This window comes from Anolis sagrei, chromosome 1 (assembly GCF_037176765.1).
Source record: "Anolis sagrei isolate rAnoSag1 chromosome 1, rAnoSag1.mat, whole genome shotgun sequence".
Lineage (NCBI taxonomy): Eukaryota > Metazoa > Chordata > Lepidosauria > Squamata > Dactyloidae > Anolis > Anolis sagrei.
The window spans coordinates 185306523-185333117 of NC_090021.1; the positions used below are offsets into that span (position 1 = coordinate 185306523).

The window sequence follows — 26595 nt, forward strand, 5'->3', positions numbered from 1 at the left end:
CATGCTAATGGCCTTCATTGGCTTTTGGGGTTGTATTTTGTGTAAGTCTGACCTTCAAGTGCGAAAGCTCAATGAAAGGGGAAAGTGTGATTTTTGTCTTTAGCTAGAAACAAAACAGCAACGTATTTAAAGTGGAAATTCTAAAATGGCAAGTCTGCATTCCCTTTCCTTCTTTTCTATTTGCAGAGTGGGAACCCACCCATAGTTCTGAGATATCGCTTGTCTTTAAAAGAGGAAAAGAAAGGGAATTCCAGAGCTGATCCTTTGCATGCCAGGAGCGAGTCTGAGGAGGCTTTTTTTTATGATGTGGTTAATCCTATGAACACAGAGCTTTGCAATAGAAATGCTAACAATCTCTTCTCCTTATCGCTGATTAAGAGCGAAATGCTCCTTTTGCTTGGTGCCTGTTATGGCCCTCTGATCCTGGGAAAGACTCTGGAATGCAGCTGGAGAAGGGACAGATTGGTCTTGCAGTGGCTTGGACTGATCACTTATAGAGAGCTTTCAAAACCCAGCTGAAGGGCACGGATGATCAGGCCAAAGGCTGTAGTTGCCCAACACTCTGATAAAGCTTTCCTAACATGCCAAACAGGGAGTGATTTTCATCAAGGCTAAAGGATGAGGTGAAAAGGTTATTCTACTTCACTCATTCTGTGTCCCTGACTAAATTCTATGACCCACCGGATTGCTATTTTAAAAGACACTCAGAATACATTTAATAACACCTATAATTTAGGACAGCAATGTATCAGCCACATGTTTAATACATCTATCATTTGCCCCTTGGACTAACCAATTACTTCCATGGCCTGTGTCCTTGCAAAGGCATTCGACACAGTGAAATGCAGTGCTCTCTCGACCATCCTCCAAAAAATCAGATGCCCTGACAAATTTGTGAACATCCTGCGGCTCCTCCACGATGACATAATGGCAAGTCTTGGACGGCAATGGCTACCAAAGTGACCCATTTAAGGTGGATTGAGGTGTCAAACAGGGATGTGGTATTGCCCCAACCTTATTTTACAAAGTGGAATCCACGACATGCGAGTGTGGAGAAGAGCAAACTACAGACCACCTGCTGCAATGCAACCTGAGCCCTGCTACATGCACAATGGAGGACCTCCTTGCAGCAACACCAGAAGCACTCCAAGTGGCCAGCTACTGGTCAAAGGACATTTAATCAACTACCAAGCTTGCAAATTCTGTGTTTTGTCTGTTTGTTTGTTTTTGTTAAAAATGTAATACAAATGTCTGGTTGCTGATGACACGATAAATAAATAAATTTTCCATCATCATCGCTATGATACTTGATCTTGTTGATGGGAAGCATTCCCACCAGAGTAGAAATCATCTGTCAGACAGATGGCAAACTAAAGACTGAAAGCCAAACCAAGGTCACAACAACATCTCCTCACACAGAAGTCCAATATGTCAATGATAATGTAGTCTGTGCACACTCAGAAGACGATCTACAAGCCACTCTAAATACCTTTGCAGAAGCATACGAGAATCTCGGCCTCTCACTGACATCGAGAAAACCAAAGTGCTTCTCCAGGCATGAACCAATCTCTCTGCAATCCCAGAAAAACAGCTTAATGGTGTAACATTAGAAAATGTTGACCATTTCCACTACCTTGGCAGCCACCTCTCCACAAAAGTCAACATTGACACTGAAATACAATACCACCTGAGCTCCTGTAAATCTCTTGAGAAGACAGGCAGATAAATGTCAGCATGCTGGAAAAAGCAAAGACCACCAGCATTGAAGCGATGCTCCTACACCATCAATTCTGCTGGACTGGCCACGTTGCCCAAATGCCCAATCACCATCTCCCAAAGCAGTTGCTAAACTCTCAAATCGAGAATGGAAAATGGAATGCTGGTGGACAGGAAAAGAGATTTAAAGATGGGCTCAAAGCTAACCTTGAAAACTGTGGCATAGACACCGAGAACTGGGAAGCCCTGGCCCTTGAGCGCTCTAACTGGAGGTCAGCTGTGATCAGCAGTGCTGCGGAATTTGAAGAGGCATGAACAGAGGGTGAAAGGAAGAAACATGCCAAGAGAAAGGCACGTCAAGGCAACCCTGACAAAGACTGCCTTCCACCTGGAAACCGATGTCCTCACTATGGAAGAACATGTGGATCAAGAATAGGGCTCCACAGTCACCTATGTATTCACCGCCAAGACACTACACTTGAAAGGCCATCACAGAGAACGAGGGATTACCTATGTAAGTACTGTGAAAAACCAGAAGCTACATATTGCCTCCATATTTCCATTATTATGTTCAGTTCATTACTAAATTCAAATCTTTGTCTGCTCTGATATCTGCATCTGAGTTTCAAGGACTGCTGGAGACAATTCTGCCTTCTCTACATTTCCCCCCCCCCCCCCCCAAAGGCACCCATGAAAATCACTGCTGCAGACTTGAGCAAGAGAAAGAGGGATGGCTCTTCCCTTCAAGTTGCACATAAAAGATGACAGCACACAGAACATAGATTCAGAGCTGTAATTACACAGCAAGGCATTCTCCACATACTTGACCTGCAGGGAGCATATTCAACAATTTTAGACCCGTCACGAAGATAACAAGTTCCCACAGGTTCCCGCTCTGCTTTCTGCTCAGTTCTCCAATGATACAGTGGAGCACACGCCTGCAGAGAAAGAAAAAAAGCATTTGGAACATGCTTTTCTTCAAAGTAGGCAAGTCGTTAAAATCTACATAAAATAACAGTCATGCAAACTAGCAAAAGAAAGTATTTCAGTTGCACCTTACATATGAATTGGACAGCGGCAGCAATAACACAGGAGATTAAACTGCTTTGTTTGCAACTTGCAGAAAATCATTTTCCTTGATGAAGGCTCTCAATCAGATGACTTTCAGTGAGCCCTAACCCTTAATTTCCTGGCACCACCCAGCTGCCAAAGCTGTGTCAGCATCTGCCAGCATCTGAAGCTCGGCTAAGCATCTAATGTGCAGATGGGAGTGATGGGATCAATGGGCTAAATGTGTCACAGGTATGTATATGTTTTCAGTGTGGCCCGGTGGACCACAACCAATCCCCAACCTCTAATATGTAATAGGCCAATGTGCTGCACACACCAAATGCTGGGAGTTAGTCAGTTGTGACAGAAGCTGGTGCTGATACTTATCAGATCAAGAGATAACAGGATTTGGGGCATCCTGTATCACCTCAATACACAGCCTCAATACAGGATGTTACATAAAAATGGAATACCTGGGCACTCTATAGTGAACAGAAGTTTCATTATGAACAGCTCCAGTTAGATTAACTAACTTTCATACATTTATTTAGCCTCCAAACTAGTTAAGGAAAGGTAAGTGATTATCAGCATGAAATCTGTATTTGGCCCTAGATTGTCCAGACACAGTCCCCTGCTCTGTATGAACCAGGTCATAGAAGATCTCTGAGGACTTTTCACAAAACTTTGCCACTGTTGGAGAATTCCACAGAAAAACCCCATTAGTTTAAATATGACATAAGGACTAAGCATCTACCCATTAATGGAGATGAGGGAGATTTATAATCTGGGTGTGCTTAACGGATTATGAAACTAGACGACTGTAGTTTTAATGAAAAGAGATATTACCTCACTGTTGTTAAAAGACCAAATTCCAATATAACACAATAAATCAGAGCTGCTACAAAATGTTGCATGGCAGGATGTTTCGTTTCATTTTCCTGCCAACACTTCACAGTTTATTCTCCCCAACAATCAGACAGCATTCATTGTCAAATGAGCATGCTTAGTTTTCATCATGATGTTTGGCATGCAAACACACACACAGTATATCTGCAAACTTTGGGGTTCACCAAAGCCTGTTATGCCAGCCTCATGTGTGTGTGAATTGGCTAAAAGAGGCACTGAAGTAGCTCAGAGGTTCTTACTGCATGTATATACACATTTACAAGGACATTTTAAAAAGACACTCTGAATACATTTAATAACACCTATTAACTTACCAAAATTTTATCATCTTTAGATCTCACCGATGCACCAAACCACTGATTTGATTTGAATTCCAACGGATCATTTACGGCAAAGTCTCTATTGCCTAGAAGACAAAAAAGCAAACAGTCAATCAAAATATTGTAAAAAAAATCAGCTGGAAGTACTATAGCATCTGAACATTGCAGTGGACCTGGAGGCAAATTGATCTCTTGCAAAATCTGAGATCCACATTATGTGCATAAAGGAAAGTAAACATCTATGCCTTTCCCATCTTTTCTGCATTAAAATTGCCATCAGCCCTATCCAGCATAGCCAATAATGAGGGATTATGGGTGTTGGGTTCCAAAAACTACTCCACTTGCCCACCAATGGTATATGTGTACTGTATGGGCATCATAATGTTCTCCTTGTTTGATTACTCCATACTCGACGGCTTAAACGAAGAACATGGAACTGTGAGAGATCCTACATCTGAGATGATATGAGATCATACAAAAATGCAATTTGCCATGCCTCATTTGTGTCAAGTCATTCAAAAATGAAAATCAAACATTCACCAAAAATGAAACTGTCAACACTATGTGCCTGCAAGGACTTCAGATTTAATTCTTCCATCTATTCTATTCTTTTTCTATTTCTCTAAAGGAGTCATGTTACGAAAAACACTCCATCATCTCAAGAGAAAGAAAAGTACAGTACAAGCTGCACATAATGGAGAAGAGATCCACTGAACTCAGTGGGACTCACATAAGTTACAACCAAAAAATCTCCATGATTTCAGTGTTCCACTTTACATCTGGATCCAATTCAAGATCTCTGTGACATAGAGTTCCAAATCTCAGTGCTGGAGTCTGAGTCTCCAGTTTGTGTGGCTTATTTCCTCATGGGAGACAAGGTTGGATATTCTCATTTTGGAGGTCTTACCTACAGACACAAACAAAGGACTGTATGCAAATTTCCAGCTCATCTATTAAACCAACAGCTTACTATGATTCACAAGCTTTGATATAACTCACAAAGATTCCCTGAGGGGTCTATTTGGTTAGCTTCCTCCTTCCCTCCAAGTTGTGGAGTCAAGGCTCACCTTCCACTCTACTTTACAAGTAGGATAGATTAGACATTCCTTAACCTTGCCAAGAAATCCCTGTGAGATTCTACTTAGAGTAGCCATAAATGGGGAATAACTTGAAGGCATGCAGAAGCAGCAGCAGCAACAACAACAACGACAACAACGCCCATTTCACCTTGAGCTTGGAACAGTCCTTTCAGCTTAATTTTCCTATTTATTTATTTATTTATTTATTTATTTCCTATATTTATACCAAGCCCTTCTCCCCCCGAAGGGGGACTCAGGGAGGCCTAACAAAAGCATCATACGATGCTAGCATCATAAAAAAACCACAGTACAATCAAAATATTAAAAAATATCGAAACAACAATTAAAACAATTAATTAAGACACATCCATTAAAATAGAAATCCAAAAACCAGTCCGGCTCAATTCATTGCCATAAGTTGTGAGATCTTCTTCCACTTGCTGCTCACTGATCAAATGCTTGGTCCCATAACCAGGTCTTGATTTTCCTTCTAAAAGACAAGAGGGAGGTGGCCAATCTGATATCTCTAGGGAGGGCGTTCCATAGGCGGGGGGCCACTGCTGAGAATTTTTTTTTTTTTTTTTGCTACAGGAGAATATGACTTATATGTGTTTGAACAACAACCAGTGGGCAATTTTATTTAGTACAACTCCTGTATCTCTGGGACCAGTATCTGTGGTTTCACTACTATCCTTCTGTCAATGTCCTCTGTAGCAGGGCCATAGCCAGAGCAGTGGGGGGGGGGGGGGGGGGAGGGTTAAAAATTCAACCCTGTCCTGAATTGTGTCAGGTTAAAAAAGAAACCTGGTTTACTCATGAGTAAACCAGGTCCCCCCCCAAAAGGGTTCTAACCCCCCCCCCCCCGCCCCCCCGACTACGGCCCTGCGCTGTAGGCATTTCCAAGACCCTTCACCATGGCTCTATGGTATTATTGTGCCAGAAGCTCTTCATTTCAATAGAGTTTACTATTACCCATGGTTCTGCATATTCACATGAAATCTGGGAAGGGGTCCCCCATAGATATGGTGGTTATACCATACTTAATGCACAAGGTTTTGTCCTCAGGCTTTAACCCAGAAACTTCAGTGCCTGAACTAGCAACCCCAATGTGAAATGAGGAAATAATCAAAGTAACTGACCCTACTAATTTCCCTACTATGTTAAGAAGATGCTACGTCTAGATTTGTTGATTAATCTATTCCAGGTATTTCTGCTCTGATGGCCATGATCTGCCACAGGGACAGGTAGTCATCTTTCACATCACTTGCAACTAGATCTCTCAACTGGAAATGCCAACAGGGTTGCCAGGCCAACAGTCCCCATTCTCTTAAAATTTCAGGGCCAAAACCAGAGAGGAAAGGATGGAGCTTTGTGTGTAATAATGCAAAAGTGTGTTCGAATGTGAGTACATACATCTATGGGAGGGTGGTGTAAATTTTTCTGTACAGCCCCCTAAATCAAGAATCGGAATTATGGCCTTTCCCATCTTTTGGATTACAATTTCCAGCAGACCTCACCTGCATAGCTAATGGGAGAGATCCTGAGAGCTGCAACTGAACAAAATCTGTTCAAAGCAAATGTCATGTACAGCATAGAGATGTCCAGAGATCAATTCCTATACAGGCTAATGTCATTAATCAGTATACAAAATATCAATTTTAGTGTGAAAAGTTGTTCATTGTCTAGGTAGTCAATTTTTACATTTGGACACCTTAAAAATAGGTAGCCAAGAAAACACAGTAACAGATGTGCCTTAGAATCACCGTAAGTTGGAAAATGACAACATCATCATTATCAACAACAACAGCAAGAACAACCTGTCTTAGAAATCTTCTAGTTTAATTAGTATTGCATGGTGGGACAAGTGATAGATGGGGCATTCTGGGAGTTGTAGTTTCAAAAGCTCCCCTCCTCTGTTCTCCTTGAAAGCTTCCAAAATAAGTAAGCAGGTCAAGATACCATAGTCAACGGTTAGCTGATTAAATGATAATACTGAAAGAAGAAAGTCTCAAGAGGGATAGACTCTTCTCCAATCCCAGGCTGTAATATTTATGGCCTTCTCAGGTTTATTGAACTCTATTTGTTTGCACTTTCCTTTGAAAGCTCCCATAAAGAGTTGAGAAATACTTTCAGAACTATTTCTCAAACTCAGGATTGGTCAACAAGGAAGACATCTGGGCGACTCACCAACTAGGCTATCTTGCATCTTTGTGAAATGCCCATAAACGATTATCTTCTTTTCCAAATGAGCTTTCCTGATTTAACAACACTGTTGTGTAAAGAGACCTACAACAGGCTTCTTCATTCCTGACTAGGGATGAACATGCATGAGTGGAAATGATACTTGATGTACCAATTTCACTCATGCATGTTCATCCCATAATAAACACGAATGCTTCTCCAGAGATCCTCCACCTATGTGAGTGAAGACCATAGTCCTTACAGTACAACTCTTCTACACATGGTTTCACCTATCCACATTCAACAAAATACGTCCTCCTCCAGGCAATTCTATAATGTGCTTCCACTTGAAGCTATGTGTTGGAGAACTGAGCCTATTCCAACAAAGAATGTCTTTCCAGGATTTTCTAGGTCCTCCGTGGTGACTATGGTAACTTTAGATGGAAATCATATAGTTCAATAGAGTCTGCCATTATCCATGGAGTCCTGTTTCCATGGTAAATTCAGGAATATATCCTCCATGAGTACAGGGGGTGTGCTGTGATTACATGGTATTACGTCCTAATGCAATCAATGGGAAATACTCAGGAGAGAACATGGTTAGGAGTGAGTGGTCAGCATAACTGAAATTAATGAAACATAATTTCACATAGACAGGGGAAGGATTGTTACTTTATGGCTCAAATCTCTGAGGATTGTATCGAGAAAAGCAGGAATTAATCAGTCTATCTGTTTTTCCAGAAAGGACTAGAAACACCATATGCCCATGCCTAGAGGGTTCATCTGGGATATGCGGTTCTTAAGGTTATTATAACTGATAATGGACATCTGATTCCCAAAAAGCCCAAGATATATATAGCATGGTTGCACCCCTCTCCTCTATGTCCCATTCTCTGGCAAATATCATCCACCAAGACAACTATGGTAACTTTTGATGGAAATCATACAGTTCAATAGAGTCTGCCATTGTCCATGGAAGAAGCTGACACTGTCAACCCCAAACTGCTTAAAATCCAAGTAGACATTGCCTGCTTAAAATCCTTGCTCAAGAACTGCCATATGAATCAGGGTGTTCACATTTCATATCACAGCTCATCTCAGTGGGATAAAGTGGACAGCAAAGAACTGTGATTTTACCTTGAGCAGCCTTTGTATAAACTGCAAAGCAATGCAAGGACAAAGATTATGGAGGCAGCACAAATAATTCTTCTTCTTAAGAGCAAAGGGTAATGATTAGAAGAATCTTCTCTGAGTCAGAAGCTTCACAGATAGTTGATATGATGCTGGTAATTAATCAGAGAGCTCCTTTTGTCTGCTGTCCAACTTGTGTCCAACTTGTGCGCTGTCTAGTCTACTCTAGCAATAAGGAAATGATTGCTCCTTTACCAGAATTATTGTTTCCTATTGAGGAAATCCTGGAGGAACAGATACACATTTCTATTGTTAGTAAAGAAAAGAATATATGGGCATAACATCTAACTTCACAACACGAGGATGGCTAAAGGCTGACCAACTTTTGTGTGCATAAATTATCAAGAAAGGACCATTAAGAATGTTCATAGTGAGACTCCAAGGACGGATATCTCATCCAATATGAGTCACTTTCGAGCTGAGAAAGACGAGGAAGAAATACCATAAATAAATAAATATTTGTTTGTCCCTGGAAGATGATGCCATTTCTAAAGATGCAGGGTTTAATTCATAAAATATTAAGACTTTAAAATCCTTCAGCACAATCCCATGTGTCCTTATTCAGAAGCAAGCTCCAGAGAATTCAGTAGGACTTATTCCTTATAAAGTACATAGAAATATACATTACAAATACGACAAACTGGTCCAAACATTATGTGATTCAATTGTTTAACATTTTTTATCATATTTTAAATATTTTAAATATGATACTTTTTAACTGTTTGATCTAATTTTATTTTAAGGTATTTAGAGATTCTATTGTATAGGAGAAGATATAAGCAAAGTAACTAAATATAGATAAACAATGTAAAATAAATAATACTCGATATACCAGATCGGAAATGAGCTGATGGCACAAAGGGACCATACAAATACCTATTTGGGAATACACACACCACTTAATTTATCGAAATTAATTTCCTTACCCACACATCCCTTCTTTTAATGGCATGCCACCGCTGCTTTCCTTTTGACTGGGGTTGACCCATTGCACAGCACATGTCATTTGATGTTAAAGGAAAGCAATTGGCTCTATTGATCCATCCATTGGATGGATGAATAGAGCCATTGGAGGGATGAATAGAGCCAAATTTCTTGAATCTCTCTCATTCATATATATATGGTAAAGGTTTTCCCCTGACATTAAGCCCACTTGTGTTCGACTCCGGGGTGTGGTACTCATCTACATTTCTAAGCCGAAGAGCCAGCATTGTCCGTAGACACCTCCAAGGTCATGTGGCCAGCATGACTGCAAGGAGTGCCATTATACACACACACACACACACACACACAAGTTCATCCATATATTATGTGATGAATTAATTTCAGGATCTTTCATGTTTGGTTTATAATCTTGAACTCTATTTTTCTTACCAGAAATGCTTCCAGTTAAAGCATACAATCATACTGAGAGATCTAGAAAATGCCTAGAGAGGTGTCATCTAGGCATTTTCTAGGTCCTCCAGCATGAATCTATGGTTTGTTTCTGCTGGAAGTTCATCATAACAGCTCTTGACATCTAAACCATATACTATGAACTTGCATTATATGTGAGTGGGCTGTACATGAACTGGCATTTGACTCTATCACAACAGTAAAAAAAAACTCATACGGGATATAACTGAGGGTTTGTTCTTGTTAAGAGAGAATAGTCTGGAATCAAAGTAGAAAAGGGAATCATAGAATGGAAATATGCCAAAAAGTTAGATACTTATTACACATGAAATGGGTCACTTATTTGGAAAGATGCTTCATGTCTGTCTATTAAGGAGAAAGAACATGTATTGAAAGCTGCCTCCATAGCAGTTTGTTTAGAATGCTGTGAATTGAATGTTTCCAGAACACGTTGCTTAGCCTAGCAGTCAACACATTGTACAGAAAATGAATGCAGCCAAATGCTTTCCTTTAGCGTCAAATGACATGTACTGTGCAATGGGTCAACCCCAGTCAAAAGGAAAGCAGGGGCGGGATGCCATTAAAAGAAGGGATGTGTGGGTGAGGAATGCTGAACCGTCCTCCTGCCAACTACTTTCTCCCCGCTCCCTGTTCCTAAATTTCTTCTGAAAGAAAATATAGCGAAGAAAAATTGATGGCATGAGCAGAGTGAAGCTTAAAACCCTTCACATGCTTATATCCTATACAATGTTATTTCCTTCACTTTACACATGACTGGTGAGGGAAACTAGGAAGTATTCAAAAATCTTCACCTAACATATGGCAGTACAGGAATGTTGGGAAACCCTGACAAGGAGAATCCCGGACAGATAAGAATCTTCACAATGCAGAACTTGTTCTATGCAAAATAAACACAGGTGGGTTTTCTGTACAGAAAATTTGATTTTTCATGACATCCAAAATCTACTGCTTGAGGTGGTTACTTCACTCTGCCTAATAGTAACGCCAGTCCTATGGTAATCCGATAGGACCAAATCTTTATTGGCAATACTAAAATACTTTTCAAATAATCATTTGGCAATTAAAAATAAGCTGTAGAACTTGCTGACTGGATGGTTGGCGGTCTGAATCCATGGGATGGGGTGAACTCCTGTTCGCCCCAGCTTCTGCCAACGTAGCAGTTCGAAAACACGCAAATGTAAGTAGATCAATAGGTACCCCTGTGGCGGGAAGGTAACAGCACTCCATGCAGTCAAGCAGGCCACATGACCTTGGAGGTGTCTATAGACAACACCGACTCTATGGCTTAGAAATGGTGATGAGCACCACTCCACAGAGTTGGACTCGACTAGACTTAATATCAAGGGGAAACCTTTATTTTAGATCAGGGGTCCCCAAACTAAGGCCCGGGGGCCGGATATGGCCCTCCAAGGTCCTTTATCCGGCCCTCACTCAGGATCAACCTAAGTCTGAAATGACCTTAAAGCACACAACAACAACAACAACAACAACAATCCTATCTCATCAGCCAAAAGCAGCTCCACACTTCCCACTGAAATACTAATAAGTTTATATTTGTTAAAATTGCTCTTCATTTTAATTATTCTATTGTTTTAAAGTGTTTTTGCACTACAAATAAGATATGTGCAATGTGCATAGGAATTCATTCCTGTTTTTTTTTTTTAAATTATAATCTGGCCCTCCAACAGTTGTGACCTGGCCCTCTGTTTAAAAAGTTTGAGGATCCCTGTTTTAGATAGATAGATAGATAGATAGATAGGCCGACCAACCTCCACCTTCAGTGGGGTTAGGGGTGTAAAACGCCTGCAAATCTGGAAAAAACATCAATAAAAACCCTATTTTTTTACCAGACAGAACACTTCTCTAAGAATCCCTGGCTCCTCCAGTTTGACTCTATGGTCAACTTCTTTTGGAAACTGAATATAGAGCCACGTTGGAGGACCTAGAGATTCCCAGAGAGAATGTATTAATCATGTCCACAAATAATCAAATCCACAAATGTTAAAAATGGCAAATGTTGAAGGTCAACTTTAGGAGCAAATGATTTATTGCCTGACTAAGTATGAACTACTCCAGCAAAGGATCAGCTGAGCGATGGAAGATAGATGCTTTTGAACTGTGGTGCTGGAGGGAAGTTCTGAGAGTGCCTTGGACTGCGAGAAGAGCCAACCAGTCTATACTTCAGGAAATAAAGCCCGACTGCTCACTGGAGGGAAGGATATTAGAGGCAAAGATGAAGTACTTTGGCCATGTAATGAGAAGACAGGAAAGCTTAGAGAAGACAATGATGCTGGGGAAGATGGAGGGAAAAAGGAAGGGGAGGGGCGACCAAGGGCAAGATGGATGGATGGTATCCTTGAAGTGACTGGCTTGATCTTGAAGGAGCTGGGGTGGTGACAGCCGACAGGGAGCTCTGGCATGGGCTGGTCTATGAGGTCACCAAGAGTCATGCAACAACAAGTATGAACTAAATCAACCCTGTTAAAAATGAAAGGAAGCAGGAATCTGTCTAGCTGCATACAAAATGACAAATGTTACTTTCTTCAGCTTTGTTTGCGATATGGTGCATTTAATAAGTATCTGATAAGACATTTGTTTAAATCACTATAAATTCTAAGCACACCGTTTTACATCATGGCTTAATAAATAAACCAAAATTAATTCTAGATTTTCCCCTCAATAAAATGCTCTTGCTTTATGCCTGCAAGAGAATTAGAGCATCCGTTCCATTTTTAAAAAATTGCATCATCATCTGTTGATAAGAATACGCTTTTTGACTCCAGCCAGCAAGTGGATGACTCAAAACTATGGAGGTTTATGCAAAATGTGCAGTTTTTACTGGCTCGGCTTTGTATACCATTGCTGACAGTGATATATTCCAGATGGTTTTCAACTATGCAAGTTGAGAGAGTACAGTACATAGAAGATTATCTAGATTTACTTCTGAACATAACTCTGACATCCACTGAGACTTACTGTAAAATATTTCTTTCTAAATGCATCTGTTTTCAAAGATAGACGAACTCACGCAACATATATACACTTTGCAGGAACTGCAATCTTTATTTTAGTATTGCAGGATATTTGCTGAAAACGTTACAGTTTCCAGGCCTTTTTAGATGTGTTTGTCTGTATATTCAAACTATTTTATTACTTTTTGTAAATTGCCACAGGGATGCAACTGAAGAACAATTGAACAATGCCTTGAAATAAATGCTTATAAGCCAGCATTTCAACAAAGCCAGCTGGGTGTCCACATCATTTTCAGCTCATTGATAAAAGAAATAATCTTACAGCAAAAGTTAAGGCAATAGATAGGCTTTGCTCAGTGTCTGCATAGAATTCCAGTGACAATCCTACATAAACCTCTCAGTGCCTTCAATAAAGAAATGGCAGGCACATTTTTAAAAAATCAAATTGAAGCATCAATCTGTATTCATCCATCCCAAACTACACCTGTCTGTCATGCTAAGCCAACAACAATTCCTTCATACTTCTTGAGCGGCAATGACTCTCTCTGATATAAGCTCCTGACAGAAATGTGGTCTCTGAGAAACAAGAGGGAGGCATCAACTTGCTAAAAAGAGCCCCATTTTAAAAATATACTTTGCAAAAGTGGACAATTCTTTCCCCAACAGCCAGAGCTCAGAGGTGACTGAAGATGTTCCTTAGCCATGGGATATTCAGCGTCAGATGGAAAGAAGAAGTGGAAAATACCGGGGGCCGGATGGGAGAAAGAGGAAACAATAGGTTACTGGAGGTTGTGGCACCATGGATTAGGAGGAATTGAGAGGTGTTCGATGCAAGAACTCATATTTTCTGAACAATTTGTTACAGGTTTCACTTGTGAATAATTCATATGCAACCCACTGGAAAGTTTCTGTTTCTTGCAAATTTCAGCGAGTAGAAAAGGTAGGAAACGGCAAGTAATTAAAACTTTCAGCTGCTTGTGTAGTGAATAAGTTGGACCTTATTTATAGTTTCTGATTTTTGAACATTTCCATCACAGCTGGGATAAACATTTACAAGAAAACAAGCTGTTCAATTGTTGGGCAACTTTGTTCTTGGGTTGTTGTAGGTTTTCTGGGCTGTATGGCCATGTTTTAGAAGCATTCTCTCCTACATTTCATCGGCATCTATGGCAGGCATCCTCAGAGGTTGTGACCTCACAACCTCTCAGGATGCCTGCCATAGATGCAGGTGACATGTCAGGAGAGAATGCTTCTAAAACATAGCCATACAGCCCGAAAAACCCACAACAATCCACTGATTCTGGCCATGAAAGCGTTCAACAAAACATTGTTCTTATTTGCAGCTCTGTTTTCCTTGTGAACTTCTGCCAGTAGATGGTAAGAAGAGGGATTTACAAGAAATGATAAATTGTTTATTTTGATAATGGCTGAATATTGATGAGGGTCAGACTCATTCATATCAATTGGAGTCCCAAACACACTTCTCATGATGAACAGCTACTGAACTTACTTACTTACTTACTTAGGCGATCCCTCGTTGGACGAGTAAGATGGTCTTCCATCATGGGTTTCCTTGTGGGTCCGCATGTGGCTGTGGAGCCCTATTCTTGCTCTGCATCTTCTTCCGCAGTGAGGGCATTGGTTTCCAGGTGGAAGGCGGTCTCGGTCGGGGTTGGCTTGACGTGCCTTCCTCCTGGCACGTTTCTCTCTTTCACCCTCCACTCGTGCCTCCTCGAATTCTGCAGCACTGCTGGTCACAGCTGACCTCCAGCTGGAGCGCTCAAGGGCCAGGGCCTCCCAGTTCTCAGTGTCTATGCCAGAGTTTTTAAGGTTGGCTTTGAGCCCATCTTTAAATCTCTTTTCCTGTCCACCAACATTCCGTTTTCCATTCTTGAGTTCGGAGTAGAGCAACTGCTTTGGGAGACGGTGGTCAGGCATCCGGACAACGTGGCCTGTCCAGCGGAGTTGATGTTGGAGGACCATTGCTTCAATGCTGGTGGTCTTTGCTTCCTCCAGCACACTGACGTTTGTCCGCTTGTCTTCCCAGGAGATTTGCAGGATTTTCCGGAGGCAGCGCTGATGGGATCGTTCCAGGAGCTGCATGTGACGTCTGTAGACAGTCCACGTCTCACAGGCATATAGCAGGGTTGGGAGGACAATAGCTTTATAGACAAGCACCTTAGTATCCCTACGGATGTCCCGGTCCTCAAACACTCTCTGCTTCATTCGGGAAAATGCTGCACTTGCAGAGCTCAGGCGGTGTTGTATTTCGGTGTCAATGTTGACTTTGGTGGAGAGGTGGCTGCCAAGGTAGCGGAAATGGTCGACATTTTCTAATGTTACACCATTAAGCTGTATCTCTGGCATTGGAGAGGGGGCGGCTGGTGACTGCTGGAACAGCACTTTGGTTTTCTCGATGTTCAGTGACAGGCCAAGCTTTGTGTATGCTTCTGCAAAGGTGTTGAGAGTGGCTTGTAGATCTTCTTCTGTATGCGCACAGACGACATTGTCATCAGCATACTGGAGTTCTATAACAGATGTTGTTGTGACCTTGGTTTTGGCTTTCAGTCTGCTGAGGTTAAATAGCTTGCCGTCTGTCCGATAGATGATTTCCACTCCGGTGGGAAGCTTCCCATCAACAAGGTGAAGTATCATGGCGATGAAGATGGAGAATAAAGTTGGGGCAATAACACATCCCTGTTTGACACCCGATTCCACCTTAAATGGGTCACTTTGGGAGCCATTGCTGTCCAAGACTGTTGCCATCATGTCATCGTGGAGGAGCCGCAGGATGTTCACAAATTTGCTTGGGCACCCGATTTTTTGGAGGATGGTCCAGAGAGCGCTGCGATTCACTGTGTCGAATGCCTTTGCAAGGTCGATGAATGCCATGTACAGAGGTTGGTTTTGTTCCCTGCATTTTTCTTGGAGCTGTCGTGCAGTGAAGATCATGTCCACAGTTCCTCTGGAGGGGCGGAAGCCGTTCTGGGATTCTGGGAGGGTGTCTTCTGAGAGGGGCAGAAGGCGGTTTGCAAGGATTCTTGCGAGGATTTTTCCAGCAGAGGTTAGAAGGGAGATACCTCGATAGTTTCCGCAGTCTGTTCTTTCCCCTTTTTTGAAGAGGGTGATGATGGTGGCATCCTTGAAGTCTGCTGGGATTTTCTCGGTCACCCACACTTTTTCTATGAGCTGGTGGAGTTGGTGTGTCAGCGCAGGTCCTCCCTCTTTAAAGATTTCAGCAGGGATCCCATCCGGTCCGCTGGCTTTGTTGTTCTTTTGTTGGCTGATGGCATTGCTGACTTCTTCCAAACTAGGCAGTGCTGCAAGCTCATCCCTGGTTTGTTGTTGCGGGATTTGTGAGAGGACCTCTTCGGCCACACTGGAGCTGCGGTTTAGGAGGCTTTGGTAGTGTTCTTTCCAACGTAGTGCAATTGACTTTTGGTCCTTCAGGAGTTTGGTTCCGTCTGATGAGCGTAGAGGCTGTATGCCATGGTTTCTTGGCCCATAGATGACCTTTGTGGCTTTGAAAAATCCTTGAGCATTATGGGTATCTGCCAGGTGTTGGATTTCTTCAGCCTTCTTTGTCCACCAGATGTTCTTGAGTTCTCTTATCCTTCTTTGGACCTCAGCTTTTGCACTGGCGTAGATCTTTTTCTTAGCAGCACAGTTGATGTCTCTCTGCCATGTTTGGAAGGCTTTCCTTTTCTTGTCGATTAGCTGTTGGATCTCGATGTCATTTTCGTCAAACCAGTCTTGATGTTTCTTGGCTTGGTATCCAATAGTTTCTTCGCAGGCTTGGATGATGGAGGTCTTCAGTTTGTTCCAATGTTCCTCAACATTTTCGGGGTGTACTGTGGGTAGATGGTCCTTGAGTGCTGTTTGGAGATGGGCTCGCCTGGAGGGCTCCTGAAGGGCTTGGGTGTTCATTTTGCGCCTTGTCTTTCTTCCTTGGAGTCTGCGCTTGGGGGCGATCTTGATAGCCATCGTGGATCAGATTAGCCTGTGGTCGGTCCAGCAGTCGTCAGCACCTGTCATGGCTCTTGTGAGGAGTACGTCACGGCGGTCTCTGGCACGTGTGATTACATAGTCTAAGAGGTGCCAATGCTTTGACCGGGGGTGCTTCCATGATGTCTTGAACTTGTTTTTCTGGCGGAAGAGCGTGTTGGTGATGACAAGGTTGTGCTCCGCACATTTGGTGAGAAGCAGGATGCCATTCGAGTTGCTGTTTCCAACCCCGTCTTTTCCTATGGTGCCTGGCCACAGGTCGAAGTCTCGCCCGACTCTTGCATTGAAGTCCCCCAGGAGAATGATTTTGTCCTCCTTAGGTATCCCCGATAGGACAGTGTCCAGCTGATAGTAGAATTTCTCCTTGATGTCTTCATCAGCGTCTAGTGTTGGTGCATAGGCACTTATGATGGTTGCCCGTTGGTTTTTGGCAAGATCAATTCGGAGGGTGGAGAGTCGTTCGTTGATGCCAGTGGGTGCTTCGGACAGATGTTTCATCAGTTCATTTCTTATAGCGAAGCCAACTCCGTGCATTCTTTGGTCTTCTTCGGGCAGTCCCTTCCAGAAGAAGGTGTAGCCTCCTTTTTCTTCCTTCAGCTGTCCCTCTCCTGCTCTCCGGGTCTCCTGAAGGGCTGCTATGTCGATGTTGAAGCGTCCCAGCTCCCTTGCGATGATGGCAGTTCTGCGTTCGGGGCGTTCACTGTCACTGTTGTCCATCAGAGTCCGTACGTTCCACGTACCGAAGTTCATTTTTCTTTTTTGGCCGCAGGATGGTGACCCCACTGGACGCGGCAGTCCAGTCAGGGATAAGTGAGGCAGACTATGTTTAGGGCACCTTTTCTAGCCCCCTCCCCGTGTGGGGTGAGCAGAGTGGGTCCTCAATAGGGCTGCTCAGTCGTGGATACAGCTGCCGAACTACTCAACTGCCTCGGACCTTGAGGTAGAGCGACTGAGTCCGTACCCACCGCCCATGTGCCAGTCTGTGACTAGGGGCTTCCAGATTTCACAGTCCTGCCCCCGTCGCCACTCGCTGATCGCCATGGGACTTTGGTTGCTTGGTTTTTATTTTCTTTGGAAGACGCCTGTGCGTGGGTTTTTTTAATGTGTGGAGGTCAGTGCACAGCTGAACAACACACAGTCTTCACAGATGAGGTTCCACTGGTGATGTAGTTTAACACAATGACCGTGGCTTCTCAGTCTGTTGCAGCCTTCTTCCGCCTTCGCAGCCGTTGTAACATGTGCCATGTTATCCTCCGCCTGCTCCGCCGTTGAGGTCTTTGGGTCTTCGGACTGTGCTTGGTCTGGGACCTCCCCCGCGGCCACTCCTGGGAGTGCACGACTCCAGTTGTTGTGCTCACAGGTTCATCGGAACACGCAAGCCCCCTCACCACGACAAGGTGACAGTCCATCGAGGGGGAGCTACTGAACACAGAAGATATGATTTTGGAATAAATATACAGAGTATTGTATATAGACATATTCTTAGGATGCAGTCTGTCTGAAGAAGAATGGCACCCCTTCAGTGTTCTCCTTCTAGATCAGTGGTTCTCAACCTGTTTTTGGCCTTCAACTCCCAGAAATCCCAATAGCTTGTAAACTGGCTGGGATTTGTGGGAGTTGTAGGCCATAAACATCTGGGGACCTCAAGTTGAGAACCACTGCTAGATTCTCATGATGTTCTACAAAGTGGGTGGAGGGACAAAGGAAATTCCCTCATGTTGACTCATCTTCACAGACCCAAGCTAAGAAACCATCTGGTAAGCCTTGAGGGAACTCACTTTCAACCTCTTTGTGGCGAATCTGGTGCTGCCAGGTGGATGGCATGGGGGATCTGTTGCCCCATGCTCCACATCACCTGGCTTCCCCTCTACCTCATCCCATGGAGGGAAGCATCCGCTACCTGGCTTCCCCCATTGATTCCAATTGAACATAGGAAGCATCCCATGTTGCCACCATGGCTGCATGTGCCAGTTTCTCTACAGTAGTGGTTCTCAACCTGTGGGTCCCCAAATGTTTTGGCCTTCAACTCCAAGAAATCTTAATAGCTGGTAAACTGGCTGGGATTTCTCTGAGTTGTAGGCCAAAACACCTGGGGACCTACAGGTTGAGAACCACTACTCTATAGTTTTACGGTGGAGCCCCACCAGAAGTAGTTAGGACAGGAAGATAGCGGGCTTTGTCAAAAACTATAGAGGAATGTACATGCCACCAAAAAATACCCCATCTGATAAGGTCATTTGTGTCTGCCCACAGTTGTTGGGGGATAAAGTGTGGAGAAATGAAGACACATATAGAATTCCTTTGGGGAGGGGGGAAGTGAAGGAAGGGTAATGACTATTACTAATGCAGAAGTAAATTTAGGCAACTTTACCTGGCTAACACAATATGGACCTTTAAAAAGGCTACACATATTTTTCTATCTACGAAGCCTTTTGGCAAAATCAGCTAGCCCTAAAATAGTAAACAATTAGGTTGGCCCACTCTTTTATGGTTCTTAAGACTTTCATATTATCTCTTTTTATCCAATGGCTTGTAAAGTCTCCTTTTTAAATTATTTAAAACATATTTTCAAGCGAGGGGTGGTTGAACGCATGGATAAGGAAGGACCACTGTAAATATTTCCACTGGATTCCTATTTTAGTTTGCTGCTACAAGGTCCTTTTTGGTGGACAGGTTGTGAAAATAACATTTTCTTTTCAAGAATATGCTATAAATAGGAAAAGGACCTTGTCCACCGACATTCAAAACAGTCTTTTAATAACGATACCCTGGATTGATTCCACTGCATTTTAGGCTAGTTTCCTCCACTGTTCAACTAGCGGAAATTGTGCATGCAACTCCTTGACTGTTTCCCTTTTCCCAAAGCCCGAGACACACATTTTCTGCATGACTTGTTAACAGCAGCAGTTCCTGAGCTGAAGAAGGTTGGAAAATAAGGCAGCACACGAGGCGCTTGAAATATGTCAGATGCTAAATGGGTCACGGAAACATCCCTGCCTGACCAATTGTGTAGGCTCTCAAACAAAGCTGTCTATTGTTGGCCCAAGGGTCACCCCACAAGACGACAGGCCTGAACTGCCTGGGAAGGAAAGGCTTATTTTAAAAGCCTATTAACACATATCAGCAATGGAATCGGAGCTGGAGAGTTGCTTCTAGGGCATACATAACTGCTCAAATGAAAGGAAGTGGAACTACATGAGACTGAACCAATTGATCTCAAACTATATAAAATTTGGGGGGATCTGGGATACAGCTGGAGCCAAAGGATTTGTTCCTTTGCAGGAAAGAATAGGGACAATTTTGGGAAAGTTTTTTCCCCCCGAAAAGAGGTGTAGATCCAACTAGTAACGTTTACAGGTAATGAGGGATTCTTTGCTTTGATACCACTGCCTTTTTGTGTACTCAGTTTACTCCCTAGATTTAAACAACTGCAAAGGAACTGGTTCTCCTTTTTATTCTGAGCATACTGAATGAATCAAAATCTGGTTCTGACTCAAAGAGTGATATGTACAGTTTGGAAAAAAATGAAAATGATATATTATACAGATTTAGATACACATATTATTGAAACACACTAGGAGAACTATACAATTACTTCTGCCAGCTCATATTGAATCTGTACTTTCTCTCTATCATTTGGCATGTAGTTTTTAAAAACAACTGAAATGGCAAAAGACATTTCAGGATATTATATAGGGTTTTCTTTTTCAGAACTGCCAACCTAGCAGTTCGAAAACATGTAAATGTGAGTAGATCAATAGGTACTGCTTTGGTGGGAAGGTAACAGCGCTCCATGCAGTCATGCCGGCCACATGACCTTGGAGGTGTCTACGGACAACGCCGGCTCTTCGGCTTAGAAATGGAGATGAGCACCAACTCCCCCCCCCCCCCCCCAAGAGATGGACACGACTGGACTTAATATCAGGGGAAAACCTTTACCTTTCTTTTTCAAAGAAAAATGGTCCAAGGCCACTGTGTATTGCTTATACAAATATGCTAAATTATTTCCTCCAATAAGTTTTAGTTATAATACATGGTCTTTTTTCTTGCACATTATATTTATAGTAATCCTGGGAGATAGACAGGGGTGACACATAACTGTCTCAAGGTCGTCCAGGACAATTTCCTTGCTCACTGTAGCCCTTAATCTTATTTTTTTTAATAAAATAAAAACAGATTTGAATTCACCCAAGAATTTAGGAATCCTCCCATTTCCTTAACACAGAAAGGCTATTCTATATATCACTTTAAGCAATCCATGACTGACAGGATTCAGCAGAAGTATAACGTCTCCCCCTCTCACCAAACAACAGAATAGAGACCATGGTATTGTCAAAAACTGATGAAAATTGGGAAAGCAACCCACTCCTAATAAATTACCCAGCCAACATAGCTAGCCCACCAGCCATGTAGATTTTTTTTTGTCATGTCAGGAGCGACCTGAGAAACTGCAAGTCGCTCCTGTTGTGAGAGAATTGGCCATCTGCAAGGACATTGCCCAGGGGACACCCAGATGATTTGATATTTTATCATCCTTGTGGGAGACTTCTCTCATGTCCCCGCATGAGGAGCTGGAGCTGATAGAGGGAGCTCATCCGCCTCTCCCCGGATTCGAACCTGTGACCTGCCGGTCTTCAGTACTGCCAGCACAGGGGTTTAACCCACTGTGCCACTGGGGGGCTCCAGCCATGTAGATTGTGGGGTACTAGATGTTTTGGGGAACTGTAACCACCAAATTCACTTTCCCAACCTCTGGGACTATCAGACACAATCCTAGAATGGGAGACAGAGGTCCAATGAGGCCATATTCCTAGCAAAAGGCCACATAGGACAGCCATGTTCTTCCATTTTTGCTAACTGCTATTGCTCAACACAGCCAAAGAAAGGACTGTCTGAGCTACTGAGATGAGTAAAAGCTATGACCATTTTGAAAATCTGTCACACAAAGAAAAGACAACACACCAGAGTCTAGTTTATGATGGTCTATCCCAACTGTATAACTCTTTAAAGGTTTCATCTCGCCTTCATCTTTGCAATTCATTGAAACTCTACTGTAAAAACCACACAACATGTTACATTACCTGTGGTATCAAATACAATTGGCTGGCAGTTTCTTCTGTTAGAGTTCCAGTTGCATTTTAGTACCTGGCCGCCTTGTACAATTCCAGGTTGGCTTGTGTTTGCTTTTGGAGCACCCACCAGGAGAGACATCCTGAAAGAGAAAAGCAAAAAACAGCGAGACTCAGGGCGGATTACAATGCACATATACATGGCAAACATTCAATGCCATTTAGACACACAACATATATAGACAGACACAGAGGCAATTTAACATTCCAGCTTTTCTGGCTTCATGAGGGTATGCTCAGTTCTGGCCACAGGGGGAGCTGCTGCTTCACCATCCACTTGTGACACCGAGTCCTTTGATGGAATACTTCCTCATTCTTCTGCGCTGCTGGAAGATTTTATGGCATTGTAAATTAGTTAAATTAGCCTCCCTGTATAAAGTGGTACCTAAATTTCCTACTTGACAGATGCAACTGTCTTTCAGGCTGCATAGGTCAACAGCAAACTAGACTATTAATGGCTGGGAGCTCACTCCAACCCAGGCTGGCTTCGAACTCATGACCTCTTGGTCAGTAGTTATTTAATGCAGCTGGCTCCTAACTAGCTGGACTACAGCCCGGTCCAATTGATGTGATATTCTTAATTTTTTTTTCCTTCACTGACAAATTTGTAATGCAGTCAGGTCTTCAAACCATCAGGCCGATGTCACACTCACAAGTCACGTATGAAATCCCAATCCAACCCAAGGTCCCAAGAGGCAGATCACAACAAGGAGATTGCTTTAATAGAATTATGACTCTGTTTTATGGATTTTTACAACTCACATAGTCTATTTACAAGACCTAGGATCAGAGCAGGAATGACAGAAACCCGCATGTACCCCTTCAGGTAACAACGAGGACAGAATGAGGCTATAAAATCAAAAAGTGAGAAGGCACAACTCAACTGGACAGTCAGAGTGATCTGGAAGCTCAAATATTTCCAGTGTTTGGATACTTAGGAACATGTGAGGTTTATTGATTTTCTAACTTCGGAAATTATTCTTTAAATTTGTATTTCATATTATAAAGGATTTTCAGCATTTAACTCTCCACTCAGCAAACCTACTGAAGTGCAAAACAAATCAGCTCCAAAAAATAAAATAAAACGTTTCTGGCAATCATTACTTTACAGCACATTCCTTTCACTAAAGAAATGCATCTTCTAGCCCTCTGCCTCACCCCACCCTTTTAAGCATTACTGTTTTATAAATTACAACGCACAGTTGCATTAACACACAGTATTACCGTTCCATTAAACTCCATCAAAGAAATTCCCCCAACTAACTGGTCTCACATTTTTTACATATTTTGATTTGATAGGTCCTCACTGAGATAGGAGTCAAATAATAGTTTTAAAATAAACAGAAAAAACAGGCCCAGCGCTGCAATATTACAGTTCTAATATTAACCATGCCAGCAAATAAATGCAAAACATATGGCTAACAAACTGTTCTACCCAACACAGTATCTCACAACAGAATATTTTGCCAGGGCCATTAAAGCTGGCCAACACAAATGTTTAGGACTCAAGTGTTACAAGTTGATCCTACAGATATGAACCACTGCAACACTAAGCCACAGAGCATGGTGTGTGCCAACACAGAATGCCTGAGCTCCAAAATGAATATAGTTTCTTGTATCTTTCTTGTAAGGCCCATTCCTTATGTCTCTCTGTGTGTCTGTGCACCTATAGATCCATTATGCATATATTTTACTTATCCTCTTCATCACAATGATTCAAAAAACAGAGATCAACCTATATCCTATTCTAGAAATGTAGAAGCCTGGAAGAAAAAAAACTTTAACATTTTTTCTATTTTCTTTTTTTCCTCCAAAGCCTTACCTTTTCCAAGATTTTTTTTTAATTGATCATGGAACTTTTTTTTTTTTGAATGATGCATAAGATGTTTAAAACATGGCATTTATATATACCTACAAAATTATTTCTTGAAAACATCATAGACCATTGCCAACAGTATTATACCATGGTGCCTCTCTTCAGTCTCTGAAGGGTACAAATATTGCAATTTGTTATTAGCTTTCCCAAATATTCCTGTTATAAAAAGCCTACATCCTTCCCACGGAGATTCCAAACCTTCAGCATTTTAAAAATCTTTATCATACTCTCATGACTAAAGAGATTTGCAGGATTTCTTTGCCCTTTCAACTTCTTCTCGCCTCCTCTATCACCATTTTAAATAAATTTTAGAAATGTAGTTGGTTTCGTTTTGATTCAGGACGCTTATTAGAAACTAAAACCATTCACTGCAGGATGAAATTACGTCTGCAGAGTTCACAGAGTGCCAATTGCTACAAGCCAACAGCTTTAGCTTTGTGCCAGCTTCACACAGTCATAGCCCAGCTCTGTAGGCCTCGTGACCCTGTGCTTTCAATAACAGGAGCACTCCCGAGCTCAGTTCCTCACACCAAGTTTGGGATACAGATCTGTTTGACACCTATATGATTATTTTATATGCCCAGGATTTGATTTTCTGACATTACTACTAATTCACTATTACAATTCACAGAGTGACTGGATACATTCGACTAGGAAATACTGATCCCTGCTCTCTGAAAATGATTATATGACATTGCAATTGTTAAAAAATCTTCTATGTATGTGTTTTATAATTTTTAAAAAAAAATCTTTAGAAAAATTAAATAAATGTTAAATGTGATTTCTTGGGAAAAATGTGCTAAAACATCATACGGTGGGATGTTGGTATCCACTGGGGTTTGGTTTCATGTCACCCCGGATATAGCATTTGTGGATGCTCTGGTCCCATTATATTCAATGATCCCGTAAAATGGGGTTGTTTATATAAAATGCAAAATTTGCTTTTTTTGGAAATAAAAAAAAACATTATGCAAAAAAAAAAAAACCAGAAACATTTGTTTTCCTGATTCGAAAGTGTTATTTCCTGTTTAATTGTATGGTACTTACTTTGAAAGTATTTGTAATATTCCAGAAACTTCATTTTTGTGGCTGCTGCAAACTATGTTGAATTGGTTGAGATTCTATGAGATATTCAATGACAAACTATAGCAAAATGTTTGCAGAATGTTCCGCAAATGCAAAGTTTTTGCAGTTTAATAAACTTTTTGCATGTTTTTTTATTATAGTTCCAACTAGGAAATGACATTTATAACCTAGGAACAAAAATCGTGATACATAGTGTAATCAACTTATAGATGGTTGAATTCATGAATGCAGAATTTGTGGGTATGGAGAACTGTTTATTTATGCTCCTAAAATTTTGGAAAGTCTCTTACACAATAGTATCTCAGAGCACTGAAACACTTCAGAGCAAACACTGGCTAATCGATTAATATGGCTTTGGTGTTGGGACTGAGGCTGTAATTTATGTTAAATATTTGATTTCCTTTTTCAAACACTCAAGTTGGCAAACTGACAAGAGAAGCAACAACTAAAGCCACTGCAACTTCAGACAAAATAAACTGAATGTTCAAGCAGAGGTTTTCCAAAACAGCAAATCTGTTTCAACCCAAACAGCACATATTTCCTACCCAAAAACATGAGTGTTGGGTAGGAAATATAGGAGAGCAAATTTCAGTCCCAGGGTTGCATGAAGTTCTTGAACACGATCCTTCAGACTAAATGCAAACACACTCTACAAGTGTGTTCTGGGGAAGACGGGGAGAGGGAGAAAGAGATAGAGAAAGGGTGGCCATTTGAAAAAAAAATCAGGCTTAACTTCTCTTGATTCCTGTCTCCATACTCTACTGATTTCAGCCCAGTCCACAACCAAACTGGCCTATGGCCCCCTAAGAAATAAAATAATGGCTGCAAACCCCTATTTTAGAGATAACAACATCACTCTTGTCATCAGCCAGAATGAGGTGGTGCTTCAATGTGGTACAACTCTGGAGCCAATATGGAAAGGATGGGACACAGCATAATCCATTAGGAAGTCTGATTGTTCAAGCCCTATTGGAATAAAGCTCTATAGGAACATAATACTGTTAGTTTGTTAGTTGTGCAATAAGTGCAATCAAGTTGTCCCATTAAATTAAGGTGACCCCATGAATTCCATAAGGTTTTCTTAGCCAAGTAATTCTCAGAGGTCGTTTTGCCAGTACCGTCCTCTGAGATATAGTCTATGGCACTTGGTATGGTTGCTGGGCTCCCAACTTAGAGGCCCTGCTTAGCTTCCCAGTTCAGGCAGGATCTGATGTCTTTAGTGTATTACTCATAGAAATTAGAGGCAGGAAGGAGTTGTTAGATTTTCACCCCCAAACTAAAAGAGTTACATCTCTAGCCTTAACACTTGCCATGAATTTTAAGATCCTGGTCAATAGTTTGACATGAACAGCATACTGTAATGCATGCATGGGCAAGATGCGGCCCTCCAGCTGTTTTGGACTTCAACTCCCAGAAATCGCAGCCAGTTTACCAACAGTTAGGAATTGTGGGATTTGAAGTCTGAAACACCTGGAGGGCTGAAGTTTGCCCATACTTCTTGTTGTTCATTCGTTCAGTCGTCTCCGACTCTTCGTGACCTCATGGACCAGCCTACGCCAGAGCTCCCTGTCGGCCGTTACCACCCCCAGCTCCCTCAAGGTCAGTCCAGTCACTTCAAGGATGCCATCCATCCATCTTGCCCTTGGTCGGCCCCTCTTCCTTTTGCCT

At 42.0% G+C, this 26595-nt stretch overlaps 1 protein-coding gene across 1 annotated transcript in view; it reads right to left on the reverse strand.

Annotated features, from left to right (window-relative positions):
- Positions 1–26595, reverse strand: part of ITGAV (integrin subunit alpha V) — a 92379-nt gene that overhangs the window by 50836 nt on the left and 14948 nt on the right. Inside the window, exons 2-4 of the mRNA XM_060763845.2 lie at positions 21918–22048; positions 3987–4078; positions 2540–2654 (exon numbers count right to left, since the gene is read on the reverse strand). Coding sequence (XP_060619828.2) covers positions 2540–2654; positions 3987–4078; positions 21918–22048 — 338 coding nt within the window. The remainder of the gene's footprint in view (positions 1–2539; positions 2655–3986; positions 4079–21917; positions 22049–26595) is intronic.